This window comes from Lemur catta, chromosome X (genome assembly GCF_020740605.2).
Source record: "Lemur catta isolate mLemCat1 chromosome X, mLemCat1.pri, whole genome shotgun sequence".
Classification (NCBI taxonomy): Eukaryota; Metazoa; Chordata; class Mammalia; order Primates; family Lemuridae; genus Lemur; species Lemur catta.
This window is the reverse complement of record NC_059155.1, coordinates 21,161,362-21,181,592: the sequence shown is the minus strand read 5'-3', so window position 1 is coordinate 21,181,592 and position 20,231 is coordinate 21,161,362. Positions and strand designations below refer to the sequence as shown.

General features: G+C 42.7%; 2 protein-coding genes across 2 annotated transcripts; one reads left to right on the top strand and one right to left on the bottom strand.

Annotated features, from left to right (window-relative positions):
• Window positions 1-7,419: 7,419 nt before the first annotated feature.
• On the bottom strand, window positions 7,420-11,231 carry NDUFA1 (NADH:ubiquinone oxidoreductase subunit A1). Its single transcript, XM_045538751.1, has 3 exons — window positions 11,014-11,231; window positions 10,023-10,112; window positions 7,420-7,567 (listed from the first exon to the last, which is right to left on the bottom strand). The coding sequence occupies exons 1-3, from the start codon at window positions 11,113-11,115 to the stop codon at window positions 7,547-7,549; spliced, it is 213 nt and encodes a 70-aa protein (XP_045394707.1). The 5' UTR covers window positions 11,116-11,231; the 3' UTR covers window positions 7,420-7,546.
• A 12-nt stretch (window positions 11,232-11,243) lies between these two features.
• Window positions 11,244-12,529, top strand: RNF113A (ring finger protein 113A). The gene has a single exon (XM_045538750.1). The coding sequence runs from the start codon at window positions 11,430-11,432 to the stop codon at window positions 12,474-12,476; it is 1,047 nt and encodes a 348-aa protein (XP_045394706.1). The 5' UTR covers window positions 11,244-11,429; the 3' UTR covers window positions 12,477-12,529.
• Window positions 12,530-20,231: the final 7,702 nt, after the last annotated feature.

The window sequence follows — 20,231 nt, the reverse complement described above, 5'->3', positions numbered from 1 at the left end:
GCGACAGTAAGGACCCACAGTGCTACTGGTGTCTTAGGGTAAAATCTCTCTTATCAGGTACCCTCCATTTCACCTTGTCAATCCTCACGGTTGTAGTTTTTCCTTATGCCCTTTTCCACCTCATAATCTGTTTCATTCTTTATTTTTGTAAATCTACAGCCAAAGCTTTGCAATGGCATAAATAATTATAAACCTTCCATCTAAAGCTTCACCCCAATTCAATAGGAAATAGCTCAGTGACTGCGTCGCCCCATCTCCCATACATATGGAAGGGTAAAATTGACAGTAGGGAATATGTAACAGAGAGAACGGCCTGAAAAAAAGGTTAAAATGGTTTTTGAGCTACCTCTTTAACCCGCTGCCCCCCAACTCTTTTTGGAAATTAAAACCTGCATCCCTGCCCGAGACCAGTAATCAGAGGAGCCGGGGAATGTTCTTTGTTCTTTGCACCACTTCCCTCTGTTCCCTTATTCTCTCATGCTCACTGTGTCACCTCTTTCCCTTATTTATCTTCTTATTCTTTCCCCTGCTCTCTCCTCTTTCCTCCTCTGCCACCTATGCATGGCCAGGCTGGTGCCTCTTGGTTGTGAAGCCCAGGCTAAATGCTGACATTCTCTTCTTGTCCAATGATCCCAGTCATCCCAGCATATATATTTTTCAGTGCCTGTAAAGTGCACAGGTGGCAGGAATTGTGAGAAGCTAAGGCAAGGTTTCCACCCTCAATGCACTTACAATCTAGTTGAGAAGATAAAGCATGCTCCTATGAAAAGATAACTAGCATGTCAAAGCAGGGGACAGTGAAATGCTTCCTGACTCCAAACGAGGCATGCTGGATTTGGGCACGTTCTAAGCAAGTGTGGCTGAGTATTGTCCTTCAAGTCTAAAGGGCACCAGACTGCCCTGGGAAGAGGGAGGAGGTGATAGGAGCCCAGGGCCTTTCTCAAGCTAAGGCCCATTCTCCAACAGTAAAAGCCACAGACCCAGTACTGTGCTAATCTGGCAGGCCCTGGTAGGTGAATCCCTGAGAGTCGTGATGTCGCAAAGACCCCTCTGAACGTTCTAGCAGTCCTTGAGCATGAATGCCTCATTGAATAGTGCCTTGCTCAGAACAAAAGTACTATGGCAAAGCTGTTCCTGGATAGCTGGATTTTTTGTGCTGATGCCTTGGTGTCCTGGTCCATAGTCATAACTACAGTGGGCTGCTGTCATGGACACTGGATGAAAACAGCAGGGTTGCCCTAGAGACCTGACCAACCCCACCCCAAATGCCAAGTTCTTAGGGGTAAGAGTGAAGAGCAGGCTTCTCGGGGCTGGCCTATTTTCTGGCCTCTAGAAACGAAGTGTGTTAGGCTTAGAAGGAAAATCTATCTGCTGAATGAAACACTCTGCAGCCACATGGCAGGTGGCACACAGGAGAATAGGCACAGTATACCAAAGAAACTCTTAAACACATAGAAAATGTTTTTGTTTTCTTGGGGCAGTAATGCTCCCAATGTTTTCCCTACCTTCTTTCTATTGCATTTGGGATTATAGTTCTTTGGGGGTCATAATCAGAATTACATGCTTGTAATTCTGTAACAAATTTAATAATTGGTCTTTCCATATTTTCTGGAACTGATGAAGGTACCTACCAAGAAACAAAACAACGAATGATGCAAATGTGTTCAAACTAATAAAGCAATAGTTACATGGGTTTTCACAAGTAAGAGCTGCTGGGCCATTTTCTCAGCGATGCCCTGAAAAGAACAATTATGTGTCTCATCCTAAATCAAGATTTGTGGAAATCCTAAAAGCAATTATTTATTGCAGAAGAGTTTTGGGGGTAGAGAAAGGTATATTACAGCCAACAGCATAAGACACAGAGGGTACACAAAAATGCCAAAGAAACCCTTAACAAATATTATGCAAATACAGCAAAGAATTTATTCTTTATAAGAATTTCTCTCTCTTTTATCAAAAGTACATCAAAATATGAAGGTTATAAGAACACTCTTAACCCCAGGCTCAATATGCTGTAGGCCACAAAGATCTGCTCCAGCTTCCCCTAGAAAAGAATATTCTAGAGTATGCAAACCTCAGAGATGAAATATTTGGTCAGGAGGATGTGGATGAGATTGGAGGGAAGCATTACACAGGCACACACAGACCCAAACCAATAACCCAAATGCCAGTCTCTTTAGATATCTAAAATCCACATGCACATACTTGGTACAGGAAAAAAACCTAAAATTGTTCCATGTGTCTTGTTTCTCACCTCGGCACCATTGACTTTTTGGGCTACCAGACTGTCCTGTAGGGCTGTCCCGTGCATTAAGATGTTTAGAAGCATTGCTGGCTTCTATCCACTAGATGTCAGCAACGCCTCTTCCTTCAAACTCCAACTGTTTCGAATGTTCCCTGGGGGACAAACTCAGCTGGTTGAGAACCAGTTTTAAATCACCCAATGCTGAGCGGCCAGGTAGATCAGATGTGTCCAAGTCGCCACATCACTCTCCTGCTTCCTGCCCTGCATAGGCTCCCAACTGCCCTCGGGAGAAATTCTAACTCCCTGAGGGAAACATACGAGGCCCTTCATGTTCTGGGCCCTGCCAACCTCTGCAGTCCCTCCCTCTACTCCTGCCTTGCGCTCTCTGCTCTAGTTCTGCAGAACTGCTTACAGAGCTTTCCCACACAGCCATGCTAGTTCATGTCCCCAACCCTCATGCTGTTCCCTCTGCTTGGAATGTCCTCCCCGCAGTTATTTCTCTGGTAGAATAAATTGAGTTCTAAGGCCATAGAAGCATCAGAGTGATAGGGAATCTTGAAAACCACATGATGTTTAACTCTCACACCCCACCCCTTACCTTCATCTAGAAGCTTTTTGGTGAGAATGGCCAGCTTCAACCTCATCCACTCACCACCTTCCCTTAGCATAGGGCAAGCAGCAAGAGCTGACAGGGGTAACTCGGTTCTCACAGTAGCATTAAACTGCATTTTTAGCTCTTTTTTTCAGAAAATACCTTCAGGAAAATTCGTCTCTGTTGAAGTTCCTACTGTCTGTTGTCTTTGCAGTGCTCTGAGATTCCCTAGTGTGATCACTCTAACAGGGAACCAAAGACCTGGTCTGAAGGTCCTCCCGACATCTTATTTGTGTCTTTGGGGGGGTTTGAGGGTGGACTGGAGAGCTGGTAAGAGGGGTGCACACAATGTGGGTCCCTTCCACAGGCACAGGGCTATACACTTACAAACTACTTCACATACATGAGACTGTCTCAGAAACTCAGGGACATATGCAGAACACATACTATCCTCACTTCAGAGATGGGACAGCTGAGGCTCAAATCAGTGATGTGACCTAACAAAGGTGACTCAACCTGCAGATGGTGGAGCTTCCTGACATAAAGGTACTCCCAACATTCTGTGTCTCCATAGCTCACATCATCTATTTGGAAAAAAACAAAAAACACGTTCTGTGCCTTCTCCACCTGAGGCACATCACTGAGAGTAAGTTGGGATACTTCCTTGGAAAAACAAATCCCTCAAGGGAAGGGACAAGTTTATAGATGAGCCAAGGGAGATCTGAACTGTAATGGAAAAAAAGAACCAGGAGGGGGAGGAAGGGGAGAAATTGTTCCCATATATTCTTGAGTCAGTAGGAATTAAAAAAAAAAAAACACTTTTTAGTGTGTACCTTAATGGAGACCCTGCTACTGTTTTCAGGGTTTCTCAACCTCGGCACCATTGACTTTTTGGGCTACCAGACTGTCCTGTAGGGCTGTCCCGTGCATTAAGATGTTTAGAAGCATTGCTGGCTTCTATCCACTAGATGTCAGCAACACCTCTTCCTTCAAACTCCAACTGTTTCGAATGTTCCCTGGGGGACAAACTCAGCTGGTTGAGAACCAGTTTTAAATCACCCAATGCTGAGCGGCCAGGTAGATCAGATGTGTCCAAGTCGCCACATCACTCTCCTGCTTCCTGCCCTGCATAGGCTCCCAACTGCCCTCGGGAGAAATTCTAACTCCCTGAGGGAAACATACGAGGCCCTTCATGTTCTGGGCCCTGCCAACCTCTGCAGTCCCTCCCTCTACTCCTGCCTTGCGCTCTCTGCTCTAGTTCTGCAGAACTGCTTACAGAGCTTTCCCACACAGCCATGCTAGTTCATGTCCCCAACCCTCATGCTGTTCCCTCTGCTTGGAATGTCCTCCCCGCAGTTATTTCTCTGGTAAACACCATCCAACTTTCAAGACTTGGCTTAGTGTGACATCCCCTGGAAACTTATCCTTAAGGCCTTTTCTTTACCCCCAACCCAAGGCTGAGCCCAGCTCCATGTCTGTGCTCCCACAGAACGTGCAAACTTCTGCCACAACACTTATCCTTCATGTAGTTGTCTGTCACCCCCACTGTGAGCTGGAGGACAGGACTGTGTCTTACTCAAATCTGAGGCACAGTGCCTGGCCTGGAATGTAGCATTTACTCAACCAATGAAGTGAATCAAAAAGAACAGTTAAAAGTACACTAGTTTGGGAGTCAAAACACCAGGATTCTAGGCCCAGTTCTGCCACTGGCTACTAAGCAATCACTTCCCATCCCTCAACCTTGTTTCTTTTTTTTTTTTTTCTTTTTTTTTTTTTTTTGAGACAGAGTGTCGCTTTGTTGCCCTGGCTAGAGTGAGTGCCGTGGCATCAGCCTAGCTCACAGCAACCTCAAACTCCTGGGCTTAAGCCATCCTACTGCCTCAGCCTCCCGAGTAGCTGGGACTACAGGCATGCGCCACCACGCCCGGCTAATTTTTTCTATATATATTTTTAGTTGTCCAGATAATTTCTTTCTATTTTTAGTAGAGACAGGGTCTTGCTCAGGCTGGTCTCGAACTCCTGACCTCGAGCGATCCACTGGCCTCGGCCTCCCAGAGTGCTAGGATTACAGGCATGAGCCACCATGCCCGGCCTCAACCTTGTTTCTTCATCTGCAGAATCAGAGTTTAGACTAAATGTCTAAGGGTCCTTCTAAGTTTGAATTTTTGATTGTAGAATTTCCTTTTTCATAACTATTTCATTTAAAAATGTTTCCCTTTCAACCTGAGAAAGCTGAAATCAAATAAAAAAATAAATGTTTCCCAAAGGGCAGGGCCATTCTCTTCCTCTCTCTTCTGAATGTGCATGGCTTCCTCTATCTTTTTTCAGTTTTTTTCCTACTATTTCATTTGATCCCAGAAATAACTATGGAAGCCTGGTAAATATAATTTTATAGGATTCCAATCTCTGTAAGCCAAAAAAAATTTTTTTTCCAAAGAAACTTTCTTCCAAACAAGAGGTTAACAGTATGTGCCAGACACTACCATTGCATAAAAATCAAAGATGAACCTGTTTGTATTTATATGTGCACAAAGAGAACCTTTAGGGTGGTGTGAATGGACAAGTGCTGCGCAGATGAGAGCAAGTCTTTTCGCTACCTACCTTATATTGTTGGATTTTTGAGCTATGTGAATATGACATTTATTTTTTAAAAAATTAAAAAGAGTGAATAAAACCAAACAAATAGCATTGCTTCCTAAGCAGCACTTCACCAGGCCTTAAGAGCAGGTGACAGATGGATCCAAGGTCAGTGGCTGGACCACATCTGTTAGGGCTGCTGTAAGAAAACCCTTCTAATTGCACTTGCAAAAAAAAAAATCAAAAGAAATCCAGACTACACACTACCACCATAATCTAGCTTCAGAGTGTTTTAATCTGATTCACTCTCTGGCAGTAGAGTATAAAAATAAAACTCAATTTCAGAGCAGATCCTACAAAAAAGGGAGGTGAAGAATTTGGACTCTAATTCTGAACCTGACCAATTCTGATTTCTACCTGTCATTTTGTAGCTCCTCACTATACAGCCCTGACATTCATCTAAGGAGATAAACTCGGCAGGGTGAGGTATCTGATGCCTAGCACTTTGGGAGGATGAAACAGGCCAGGATTTGGAGACCTACCTCAGCAACATAGGGAGACCTTGTCTCTAAAAAAATAAAAAATAAGAAAAATTAGCCAGGTGTGGTGCACACACCTGTAGTCCCAGCTACTCAGGAGGCTGAGGTGGGAGGATTGCTTGAGCCCAGGAGTTTGAGGTTGCAGTGAACTATGATGATGCCACTGCACTGTAGCCTAGGCAGAATGAGACCCTGTCTGGGGGTGGGGGGAAGTTAAATTTAAGGGATGATCCCTGCCTAGAAGCAAAGTGGAGAAATAACAGACCTAAAAATGTATAGATTTAGTGATTTACTAATGTCGTCATTACATCTTCTAAATCCACAACTCCCTATGTGAACTATGTGCCCTTTTTCCGTTTCCAGGGATAGTTCTCTTGACAATTAAATGAGGCCTGTGGGCCAGGCTTGGTGGCTCACGCCTGTAATCCTAGCACTCTGGGAGGCCAAGGCGGGAGGATCATTTGAGCTCAGGAGTTCGAGACCAGCCTGAGCAAGAGCAAGACCCCGTTTCTACCAAAAATAGAAAGAAATTATCTGGACAACTAAAAATATACATAGAAAATATTAGCCGGGCATGGTGGCGCATGCCTGTAGTCCCAGCTACTCGGGAGGCTGAGGCAGGAGGATCACTTGAGCCCGGGAGTTTGAGGTTGCTGTGAGCTAGGCTGACGCCATGGCACTCACTCTAGCCTGGGCAACAAAGCGAGACTCTGCCTCAAAATAAATAAATAAATGAGGCCTGTAAAGTACTAAATAATAATAGAGGACATATTAAGTTTGAAATAATGGCTTTCCTTGAACAGTAAAAGGTCATTGCCTCACCATCACAAGGTGGCACAATATAGACTATTACTCTAAGTATAAAAGCCACTTCCTTCCTTCTGTAAGCCCTGCCCTGAAGAGAGGTCAGTGGAAATCATGCAATGCAGGTGTGTTTAAGCTCAAGATCAGATCAGATGTTAAACTGGATAACAGATCAGAATGAAAGACAATTTAGCGTTCTCGGCTAGACATCTTGATGTCATTTGTGGTGCTGTTATATACACATGGAGTATCACCATGTTCAGAGTAGTTATACCTTTTCAGATCTCCATAGTATTTAGTTACCTTTAATGTTGAACATGTAACTCTATTTCAAGTGGTCAGTATACTCTCATATGAATAAGCCAATGATTGCTGTTGCTGCTCTAAAACAAAAATCAATGCTTAATCATATACTATGGTTAGATACCATACAGAATGAATGAAAGCTGAAGTGCAATCTCAGTTTTAAAAGTATCCTAACTGAAATTTTAAACACTATAGCATCTACCCAGAAAAGGAACTCAAAAAAAAAAAAATACTACTTTTTCTGTATTCTCCTAGCTATCTCTGAAAAAACAGTGCTTTTTAAGTGATAAGCTACATTGTGTAGATTGCTTCATCTTGTGTAGTATATTTTAAAAAAAAAATGCCTTTGATTTTTCTTTTTCATTTTATTTTTATTAAGTACTATATAACATACTGCATGCTATATAATACACTGTATAACCTTCTGGCAGGAGTAGATGATCATTACTGAGTTATTTTTTCATCAATCAGGAAAATGCTGCTTTAATCAATGTTCTCCAAACCCTGAAAAACAGTTTAAAAAGGAGAATGTGAGAATTCTGTTCCCATCAAAGATGTACCACATACTTTTAATTCTAGTGTTACCAAATGGCATTCTGTTATTAAAAAAGTGCTTTCACATCCCAAATTTCTCTAACTGCAACAATACACTGGGTTACATTTTATAATCACTAAAGAATAACTTGTAATGATTTCTAGTTTTCATTTTCTGACAGCAGCAAACATAATCACTTTATGTGAAAAGACCCTTCCCCCAATCAGAACTAGAGTCAAGCAACTATTTATCACCTGGATCCTTACACAAAGCACCCCAGTGAGTCAGAGGACAATAAGGTAAAAATCCATTTTATAAAATAACAGCCAACATGAGGTAGATAGTATTATCCTCATCCCACATTTTTACAGATGAGGAAATGGAGGCTCAGAGAGGTTAAAAGTCACTTGCTTAAGTCTCTACGGAATTAGCAGAGCCAGAATTCAAGTCCAGGGACCCCAACTCCAGAACCCTTGCTGTATAAGCACTACACTATTTATTCAAAAGACCCACTGTATCTTACTCAGTTCACAACCAAATACTTCAGAAGCTATAAAATAAAAGATTAATCAGTGATGAAAATGCTATTACTTGGCAATTTTTGACCTACAAAAATGGCAATTTCATAGAATTCAAATATAAAATTATAGTAATTCTTGGCTGGACATGTGGCTCATGCCTGTAATCCCAGCACTTGGCGAAGCAGAGATGGGAGGATCGCTTGAGGCCAGAAGTTCAAGACCAGCCTGAGCAACATAGTGAGAGAGGACCCCCCCTTTCCAATAAAAAAAATTGCTAAAAATTAGCTGGGCATGGTATGAGCCTGCAGCCCTAGCTATTCAGGAGGCTGAGGTGGTAGGATTACTTGAGCCCAGGAATTCAAGGATGCAGTGAGCTATGATCTTGTCACCCCACTCCAGCTCTGGGTGACAGAACAAGACCCAGCCTCTAAACCAAAACAAAAAAAAAATTTTAATTATAGTAATTCTTTAAATGAGGTATTGGTGCAGGAATCAGCAGACCAACATAGAAGAGCACATTCATGAAACAGGCCCATGTAAATATGGAAGTGTGAACTAAAATAAAATCTTAAGGCTCCCCCCACCACCGGCTGACTGAATGGACCCCCTCTTGACCAAGGAGATACCCTGAAACTGAGTTGCTAGCCAGGAAAAGAGGTCAGACAAGCCTCATCATGCACCCCCCTCCCTTCTTGGAGACACCCTTTGTAAAACTCATTCACAGGTTTAAGGCTACACGAGATAAACCTGTAGGTCCTCAATTTACACAACAAATATATGGCCCCTAGCTTGTCTCAGATTAGCAGACTTCCTTATCTGTACTTAAAACATTCCAAGCTTTTAGACAAAGCTTCATTTCTTAAACCCACCTATAACCTGTAACCCTTCCTCAACTGAGACGTCGCACTTTTTTCGGCCAAATCAATGTATGCCTTCTGTGTACTGATTTATGACTTTATCTGTAATTCCTGTCTCCCTGAAATATATGAAAACAAACTATAACCCAGCCACAGCAAGTCCACTTGCTCAAGGTTTCTTGGGCGTGGCTCCAGGCCATGGTCCTCAAATTTGGTTCAGAATAAACCTATTTAAATTATCTTTCAGAGTTTGGCTTGGGCTTCTTTTCCATTGACAGAAGTTAAGTTTACTGGAGTGGCATTTCAAATAAAAATGGACTTTTCTGAAAATGGATAATTGTGACAACTGGCTACCTCTTGGAAAAAAGTAAAATCCTCCTTCCACATTATACCCCAAAATGACCTGCAGATGGACCAAAGAACTAAATGTAAAAAAAAAAAGAAGAAAAAGAAAAAAAGTAAAAAGAAACCATAACAATATTTGGAAAAACTGTAAGAAAGTATTTTTATAAGCTGGACAAGGAGCCTATAGTCCCAGCTACACAGAAGGCTGAGAGGCAGGAGGATCATTTGAGCCCAGGAGTTCAAGGCCAGCAGTATTTTTATAATCTTGAGTAGGAAAGGCTTTTGTAAGGAAGACATAAAACCCAGAATCCAGAAATGATAGAACATGATAAGTTGAACATCAAAATTAGAAACTATTCCATGGGAGTGATGCCCAAAAATAAAAAAAAAAATTAAAAACTACATTCTGATGAAAAACATTATAAAGTGAAAAAGACAGACAACAGACTGGGAAAAATATTTGCCATATATAAAATACACAAAAAAATATAATCCAGAATATATAAACTATATATATATAAAATCAAAAAGACAATTCACAGAATAAGAAATACAAAAGCTCATTAAAATTTGTAAAAGGCTGCTCAACGTCACCAGTAGACAAGAAAACGCTAATTAAATTAGTGTTGTATGGCCCCTGGCAAGGCATTACCAGAACCCACCTCAACCACGAGAAATGGCTATTATCACAGTCATCTTACCTTTGACACATAGTAACGATTAACTCCAGAGATGTGCCTATCTCTTTCCATCAAATTCCAATGATACACAAAATGGGCAACCCTTTTTTCCTTCAAATAAAAGACAATCATTAATGCAGTTTATAAAGATAAGTGACCCAAGTAATGAATATTAGAATTTTATAAAATGACATTCTAGGGAAAAAAGAGGAACATCACTGAAATAAAAGCCCAAATTAACAACACAAGACCAGAATCTCCTAAATAAAATTGGACCACTACACTTTAGGATTAAGTTGGTAGCCATAACTTATTACACTTTGTATTTTAACCAACACTGTCTCCTTTTCCTTGCTTCCTTTTTTTTTTTTTAAAAGAAAGTCTACTTGTTGTCTATTGTGACCCTAAGAAACGGTGGTAGATCACACGTGAAGGGCAATCACAAAACCAAAGAGCAAATAAATCTGTACTCTAGAGATGATGTTAAAGAAGGGAAAATGAAAATCCTGACGTGAAAAACAGGATCGTGCAGTAAATTCCTAAAGTCTTGCAAGGGGAATCCGGTGATAAAAAAAAGTCAAGGGAAAAGCCTAATTAAGGGTAGGGAAGTACGAGAAGCTACAGAGATGTGGATGTGAGAAATTAAAACCAAAATCGAGCAAGAAAGATCTGAGTTCGGAAGGAATGGGGGCAACGCCGCCGCCTCTTTCCTTTGCCTAGGAGTTTGGACCAACCTCTTCTCATCTCCTACCTTTCCAGCCCCCGAATCGCTACTCTGCCTTAAGGCACACTGTCCTCCACCCAGAAACTAGCTGTTTTTCACTACAGCAGGATGTGACTTCTGTCGGGCTACATTCCGCATGCCTCCACTTTTAGACAACACGAAGAAAGGGAGGGCTGACCTTGGCATTCCCCACTTCGGACAGAGGCTCCGCATCCCAACGGCCTCCCTGCCCCACCGCCCTTTTTGGAAATCCAGTCCGTGGAGTCGGGGCCCCCCGGGCCGCCTTACCTTGCCACCGTTAGTGAACCTGTGGATGTACGCAGTGGCCACTCCAGGGATGACCAAGCACGTGCCCATGACGGCAAGTCCAGGGAGAATCTCGAACCACATCTCGGCACCGAGGCACCCGGTTACCTAAGCCAAAAGTCCGCTTCTAACCCCCTTGAAGGTGACCGGGATGCAGCTCCCTTCCCGGTAAGCCCCGCGGCAGCCTGCGAGCGGGGCGGTGCCGCGTACGGCTCCGGAGGAAGCGACGGGATCCGCCAGGGCTCAAGAGTGGCTGGTGCTCGCGCTCGCGCTCTCGCAGTTCTCTTTCATCAGCCTCTTTTACTTCGGCTCGCGGCCGACCGCACAGCGCGAAGCGAAGTGAGAAGGCCCTGCGCGACCCGGCACGCCACAGCCGTTCTGAAGCTCGGGACTCTAAAATGGCAGAGCAGCTTTCTCCAGGAAAGACTGAAGACCAGGTGTGCACCTTCCTCTTCAAAAAGCCTGGGCGGAAAGGCGCTGCAGGCCGCAGAAAGCGCCCGGCCTGCGACCCAGAGCCCGGAGACAGCAGCAGCAGTAGCGATGAAGGCAGCACTGTGGTTCGACCGGAGAAGAAGCGAGCGACCCACAATCCAATGATACAGAAGACCCGCGGCAGTGGTAAACAGAAGGTGGTTTACGGCAACTTGAGTAGCGAGGAGGAGGAGGAGGAGGAGGAGAAGAAGAATGAGCCCGAGTGTCTCGGCGTGGTTTATAAGTCCACCCGCTCGGCAAAACCCGTGGGGCCAGAGGATATGGGGGCGACAGCCGTCTACGAGCTGGACACAGAGAAGGAGCGTGACGCACAAGCTATCTTTGAGCGCAGCCAGAAAATCCAGGAGGAGCTGAGGGGCAAGGAGGATGACAAGATCTATCGGGGAATCAATAATTATCAGAAATACATGAAGCCCAAAGATACGTCTATGGGCAATGCCTCCTCCGGGATGGTGAGAAAGGGCCCCATCCGAGCGCCCGAGCATCTACGTGCCACCGTGCGCTGGGATTACCAGCCCGATATCTGTAAGGACTACAAAGAGACTGGCTTCTGCGGCTTCGGAGACAGCTGCAAATTTCTCCATGACCGTTCAGATTACAAGCATGGGTGGCAGATCGAACGTGAGCTTGATGAGGGTCGCTATGGTGTCTATGAGGACGAAAACTATGAAGTGGGAAGCGATGATGAGGAAATACCATTCAAGTGTTTCATCTGTCGCCAGACCTTCCAAAACCCAGTTGTCACCAAATGCAGGCATTATTTCTGCGAGAGCTGTGCACTGCAGCATTTCCGTACCACCCCGCGCTGCTATGTCTGTGACCAGCAGACCAATGGCGTCTTCAATCCAGCGAAAGAATTGATTGCTAAACTGGAGAAGTATCGAGCTGCACCAGAGGATGGTGCTTCCGATTTCCCAGAAGACCCCGATGAGGGTCCAATTCCCATTACTTAGGTTTCCCACAATTCTCCAACTTAAAAATAAATGCTTCACTGTTCTTTTGGAAATCGTAATTGGTGTCTTTCCTTTTTAGGGAAAGTGACAGAGAAGGCGGGTGGTGAAGTAGGGTCCTGGATTAAAAACTTCAAGGTGGGTATAATCTAGACTTTTAGCCCTGGGATAAACACTTTGCCTGTGTGTCTTTTTTAGGACTCTGGCATAAAATACAGAGATGGGAGAAGTTTGAGAAAAGAACTAGAATTTGCTTGAATCAACCAAAGCTGTGATGAAAGCAAGAACTGAACCCATTTATTATATAACATTTCTGTATCACTTAATAGTTGACAAAGTGCTTTCATGGTTTCTTCCTTGGGAGCCTGTACTACTTCAAAATACACTGGAGCCAAGGTACATGTGGGTGGGGATTGGATTGGGGGACTGGTAGCTAGTACCACAGGGTGCATGTATGGGAAACGGTCCTTGTTCTCTTTGAAGCACCTATAGGTAACTCCTCTCTTCATGGATGATGGAAATGGTTTGTGCTGTGCTGGCCAAAATGATAGACACTAGCCTTGTATGGCTCTTCAGTGCTTGAAATGTGAATAGTGGCCACATTGGACATTGCTGTTCTAAACTGAATTTGTGAACCTACAGAGCGCAAAAACCTAATATTTTATAATCCATTACCTGAAACTATCCATGTTCTCACAGGCTCTATAATAGAGCTGATCATGCCCTATTAAAGTTAGTTGATGTAGCTGTCTCCTCAACTAGTTTGTGAACTCCTCAGTGACTAGCCTAGTGTTTGGCATATAATAAGCACTTAATAAATAAGCCCAGAGAGGTTTAAAAGGGGAGATTGGGGCCAAAGCCTTGAATCCAAGCTGAGGAGCTTTGACTATATTCTGTAGATAATGGGGAGATAGAGGTTTGGGCACCGGAACACATACTTTTTAAAAAATATTACTGTGGTTGCTGCTATAGGATAGATTGCAGTGAAATGGAAGACAAGAGTCAGGAAGGCCAGTTAGGCCAAAAGATTAGTAAATTTTTACTGACACCACGGCACTCTAGCCTGGGCAACAGACTGAGACTCTGTCTTAAAAACAAACAGGCCGGGCGGGGTGGCTCACGCCTGTAATCCTAGCACTCTGGGAGGCCGAGGCGGGCGGATGGTTTGAGCTCAGGAGTTCGAGACCAGCCTCAGCAAGAGCAAGACCACGTCTCTACTAAAAATAGAAAGAAATCAGCTGGACAACTAAAAATATATATAGAAAAAATTAGCCGGGCCTGGTGGCACATGCCTGTAGTCCCAGCTACTCGGGAGGCTGAGGCAGTAGGATCGCTTAAGCCCAGGAGTTTGAGGTTGCTGTGAGCTAGGCTGACGCCATGGCACTCACTCTAGCCAGGGCAACAAAGCGACACTCTGTCTAAAAAAAAAAAAAAAAGAAAGAAAACTTAGCCAGGCATAGTGGTGCCTGCCTGTAGTCCCAGCTACTTGAGAGGCTGAGGGAGGAGGATGGCTTGAGCCCAGGAGTTTGAAGTTGTAGTGAGCTATAATGATGCCATTGCATTCTAGCCCAGGCAACAACAATAACAGAAAAAGTAGAATTAAGGATGGGTCATGGTGGCTCTTGCCTGTAATCCTAGCACTTTGGGAGGCTGAGGTGGGAGGATTTATTGAGGCCAGGAGTTCAAGACCAGCCTGAGCAAGATCGAATCCTCATCTCTACAAAAAAAAGAAAATTAGCTAGTCGTGGTGGCTCATGCCTGCAGTCCCAGCTACTCAGAAGGCTGAGGCAGGAGGATTGCTTGAGCCCAGGACTTGAGGTTGCAGTGAGCTATGATGATGGCACTGCACTCTAGCCAGGGCAACAGAGGGAGACCCTTTCTCAAAAAATAAAAATAAAGCTTTATGGAAAAAAAGATGTACTTTGAATTGTTATATAAGCTGAGAGAAACAGCCCAAGAGAAAACATAGAAAATGAAAGAGAAGAAATGCTGCTAATGACTAAATTCTAGAAGGTAGAACAGAATTAAGAGCATAAATCAAATTAGTCTTAAAGAGCTGAGAGGAAAAAAGAGGAGAAAGATGACATTTGTCTACTCCATGTAACATTTTTTAATACATGTGTGAATCTTGAAAAAGTATACAAAATACCTGCAAATGAACATTATTCTTGGGATCCATAGTATTCAGCAGGTTCTTTTATTTTATTCTAGGTGACTCTTTACTTCAATGGATGCAAATTATTTTTTATTTTAGAGATGAGGGTCTCACTATGTTGCCCAGGCTGGTCTCCAACTCCTGGGCTCAAGCGATCCTCCTGCCTTGGCCTCCCAAAGTGCTGGCATTGCAGATATAAGTCACCTCACTGAGCCTACAGCAGATTCTTAAAAGAGATCACAGATCCACAAAGGCACATAAATCAATGGTGTACTCAACATATTTCTCACTTTTACAAGTTTATGATTATATTTTCCAAAAGTCAGAAATATTTTCATCACTTTTAATTAAATGATGCAACTTCAAAAGTGGGAACTAAAAATTAGTCTTAAAATTTTTTAAAAAATTAAATGGACAGGAGGGGAAGGAAGCACCCCAGTAGAGATGAGATTGCAGCTGGGCTCTGAAAGAGCTTACCTAGTCCAAGAAGTCAGAAGACCTAGATCTCCCTTAGGACATGAGCCTCAAACTGAGGCCTGAAAGCTGAGTGGGAGAAAGAGTATCCCAAGCAGAAGACAAGAATATACTAAGGACCTGATGTGAGAGACTGGCTCCAGCTAAGAACTCAAAGCAGTCCAGGATGGCTGGAGGGAAGAGACAAGGTGACCAGGTAGTCAGGGCCAAAGAGCAGACACCTGGCAAGTCATGTTAAAGACTTTGGAGTTTATCTGGAGGGCAAAGAGGCACCATCAAAGGGTTGTAAGAAGGAAAGTGAGATGATCAGATTTTAATTTTAAAAAAATAATTCTGCAATGTGGGGAATGGATTGAAGGAAACCAGACACGAGGCAAGGAGACTGGTTAGGAGTTTGGTACACTAGTCCAGGTGAGATGATGATAGACTAGACAAGACTGGGGCTCTGGACATTCATTAAATGAATATGTTTTGAGAACCCACCATATGGCAGGCATTTAAACACTGGAGATACAGCCATGACAAAACCACACAAGTCCCTGCTTTCATCGAATTTGCATAAGAGATGGTAACAGATTTATACATATATATAATATATATAATATCAGATTGTGAAAAGTGCTATGAAGAACAATAAAGCAAGGTAAGGGGATAAGACTGTAAGGCTGTGTGGGAATGCTATTTTATATAGTGTGGTCAGGGAGGGCTTCTTCTGAAAAGGTGACATTTGAGCAGAGACCTAAATGAGGCAGATATCTGGGAGAAGAGCATTCCAGACAGAGCACACCAAGTACAAAGGCCCTAGGGAAGGAAATTGCTGACATTATCCTAAGAACTGGTAGGAAGAAATGTAACTGGAGTGTACTGAGGGAAGAGGACAGAACTAAGACTAGGTAAGAGAAGTCATAGAGGAAGGGGGCAAACTATGTCCACCTTATAATCCATTGTAAGTACTTGGGCTATCCTCAGTGAGATGGAGAATCACTGGGAGGTTTTGAGCAGAGGAGTGACATGATCTGACACTGGCTTTTAAAAAGATCCTTCTGGAACTTTTGAGGTGCAATGGAAATTATATAACATTAATAATTGGAGTGTTCCATGAGTGTCTACATCTGTCCAAACTCATTAGAATGTATATTTATGTGCATCTCATTCTGTGGGATTAGATCTCATGAAGAAGTGTCTTCAAGTCAAAGAAAAGAAAAAAAAAAACCTCTCCGGTTGCTATAGAGAGATTGGTTAGAAAGCTACTAACATTGGGCCGGGCGCGGTGGCTCACGCCTGTAATCCTAGCACTCTGGGAGGCTGAGGAGGGAGGATCGCTCGAGGTCAGGAGTTCGAGACCAGCCTGAGCAAGAGTGAGACCCCCGTCTCTACTAAAAATAGAAAAGAAATGATCTGGACAGCTAAATATATATAGAAAAACTTAGCTGGGCATGGTGGCGCATGCCTGTAGTCCCAGCTACTCGCTACTCGGGAGGCTGAGGCAGAAGGATCACTTGAGCCCAGGAGTTTGAGGTTGCTGTGAGCCACGCTGACGCCACGGCACTCTAGCCCAGGCAACAGAGCGAGACTGTGTCTCAAAAAAAAGCAAGAAAGCAAGCAAGCTACTAACATTGTCCAGGTGAGAAGGGGTCAGCTTCTGGATAGATTTTGAAGGTAAAAGTGATGAGGTTTGCTGGTGGGTTGGATATGGGGTGTAGGATAAAGAGAATAGTCAAGGTGACTCCAAGACTTTTGACCTGAGCAACCAGGTAGAAGGTGGTGCCACTCACTGAGATGAAAAGAGGCATATACAGAAATGTGCATAAAACACAACTTTGTAGTATAAAAAATAATTATATAGGAACACCTGCATAACCACTACCTGGGTCAAGAAATAAAAAACCGACAACACTCATGGATCCCCTCCAGATTACACTCTCAGGATCACACCTCCAGGTAATCACTGTACTGACTTTTACGGTAATCATTTTCTTACTTTTTTTTTTTGATCCAAACTTCCCCAGTAGCTGTTTATCTTCCTTCCCTCTTGCCAAACTAAAAACAATGTATACTTAAACAATGTATACTTAATCTTTCCTTAAACAATGTATACTTAATCTTTCCTTAAACAATGTATACTTAATGTTTCCTTAAACAATGTATACTTTTAATCTTTCCTTTCTTGAGGCCAGGCGGGGTGGCTCACGCCTATAATCCTAGCACTCTGGGAGGCCTAGGCGGGAGTTTGAGAACAGCCTGAGCAAGAGCGAGACCCCGTCTCTACTAAAAATAGAAAGAAATTAGTTGGACAACTAAAAATATATAGAAAAAATTAGCCAGGCATGGTGGCACACGCCTGCAGTCCCAGCGACTCGGGAGGCTGAGGCAGTAGGATCGCTTAAGCCCAGGAGTTTGAGGTTGCTGTGAGCTAGGCTGACGCCAGGGCACTCACTCTAGCCTGGGCAACAAAGTGAGACTCTGTCTCAAAAAAAAAAAAAAAAAAAAAAAAAAGGCAAGGTAAGGGGATAAGAGTGTAAAAAAAGACCTTGGAGAAACATATCTTCAAGTCCTCTAACCATGTTTTAATTGGGTTTTCTTTTGGTTGTTGCGGTGTAAGAGTTTTTTATATATTCTAGATCCTAAGTCCTTATCAGATATATGATTTACAAATATTTTCTCCCATTCTGTGTGTTTTCTTTTGACTTTCTTATTGGTGTCCTTTGAAGTACAAAAGATTTAATTTTGATGAAGTACAATTTATTCATTTTTTTCTTTTGTTAGTTGTGCATTAAGACTACACTGACAAATCCAAGGTCATAGAGATTTACTCCTATGCTTCCTTCTAAGTTTTACAGTTTTAGCTCTTTACATGTAGGTCTTTGATCTATTTTGAGTTAATTTTTGTACCTAGCATGAGGTAAGGGTTCAATTTCATTCTTTTGTACATGGCTATGCAGTTCCCAGTGCCATTCATTGAGGACTACTTTTTTCCATTGAATGTTCTTGGCACCCTTGTCAAAAATCAGTTGAAAAAAATAAAAATTAAAAACCAAAACAAAAAAAAAATGAGTTGACCATACATGCATAAATTTAGTTCTGGATTCTCAATTCTATTCCATTTATCTAAATGTCTATCCTTACACCAGTACCACAAAGTCTCAATTACTATTGTTTTGTAGTTTGTTTTGAAATCAGGAAGTATGAGTCCTTCTACTTCGTTCTTTTTCAAAACTGTTTTAGATATTCTGGGTCTCTTGCAATTTCTTATGAATTTTTGAATCAGCTTATCAATTTCTACAAATAAGTCAGCTAGGATTCTGATAGAAATTGCATCGAATTTGTAGATCAATTTACAGAGCACTAATATCCTAACAATACTAAGTCATCCTATCAATGAATCCAGAATGTTTTACCACCTATTTAAATCTCTTCTTTCTTTCTTTTTTTTTTTTTTTTTTTTTTTGAGACAGAGTGTCACTTTGTTGCCTGGGCTAGAGTGCTGTGGCATCAGCCTAGCTCACAGCAACCTCAAACTCCCGGGCTCAAGTGATCCTCCTGCCTCAGCCTCCCGAGTAGCTGGGAATACAGACATGCGCCACCTGCCCAGCTGATTTTTTCTATATATATTTTTAGCTGTCTATATAATTTCTTTCTATTTTTAGTGGAGACCAGGTCTCGCTCTTGCTCAGGCTGGTCTTGAACTCCTGAGCTCAAACGATCCACCCGCCTCAGCCTCCCAGAGTGCTAGGATTACAGGCGTGAGCCACCACATACGGCCCTCTTATTTCTTTTAACAGTGTTTTGTAGTTTTGGCAAATAAGTATTGCACTTCTTTTATTAAATTTATTCCTAATATTTTTAATGCTATTGCAAATAGAATCATTGCCTTAATTTCATTTTCAGAATGTTCATTGAAAGTATACAGCAATACAATTGATTTTTTTTAATATTGATCTTGTAACCTGGAACCAGGCTGAACTCATTTATTGATCCTAATAGGTTTGACTTTTTTTTTTTCTTTTTGAGACCGGGTCTTGCTCTGTTGCTCGGGCTAGAGTGCAGTGGCATCATCATAGCTCACTGCACTGCAACCTCAAACTCCTGGGCTCAAGTGATCCTCCTGCCGTAGCCTCCCAAAGTGCTGGGATCATGGGCATGAACCACCATGCCTGGCCCTAATAGACTTTTTAAAAAATGGATTCCTTAGGATTTTCTACATACATGATCATGTCATCTGCCAAGAGAGAAAGTTTTACTTCTTCCCCTCCAATCTGGATACCTTTTGTTTCATTGTCTTGCCTAGTCATTGTGGATGGAACCTCCAGTACAATGTTGAATGAAGGTAGTGAGAACAGCTATTCTTATCTTGTTCCTGATCTTAGGAAGACAGCATCCAGTCTTTCACCGCTAAGTGTGTTGTTCGCTGTGAGTTTTTTATACCTGCTCTTTTTCAAGTTGAGGAAGTTCCTGTCTATACTGAGTTTTTTGAGTGTTGTTTTCATAAAAGGGTGTTGGATTTTGGTCTAATGTTTTTCTGTGTCTAATGAGATGATTATGTGGTTTTTGTTTTTTATTCCACTGATATAGTATATTACTGTAATTGATTTTTTTGGTATCGTTAAAGATAGGAAAACAAAACAAAGTGTTTGTTTCCTTCTCTCACACTCAAGACAACACAGAACACTTCACCTCTGGTCACCAAAATGCGTGGGGATCTCCCTACACCACCCAACCAAGCAATTCTGCAGCAGAGACCAGCTGGGTGTCCTCTAATTCAATTCAATTCTGAAACTATGTGCCTGGAGATAGCATCAGATCTCAGGGGTTGAGGGCTTAATCCCACAAGACTGCCCCTCTCTTCAGATACCAATAGGAAGTAGTAGGTTGTCACCTATATTTTTGACTGACTGGCTATAAATTGGGAGTTCCCACGACCCCCTACTCGGGTTCCATTAATTTGCTAGAGCAGCTCACAAAACTGAGGGAAATACTTTATTTATGTTCACCCATTTATTATAAACGATATTACAAAAGATACAGATAAATAGCCAGATAGAAGAGTTGTGTAGGCCAAGGCATGTGAGAAGGGGCACAGAGCTTCCATGCTATCTCTGAGGGGAGCCACCTTCCAGGCACCTCCACAT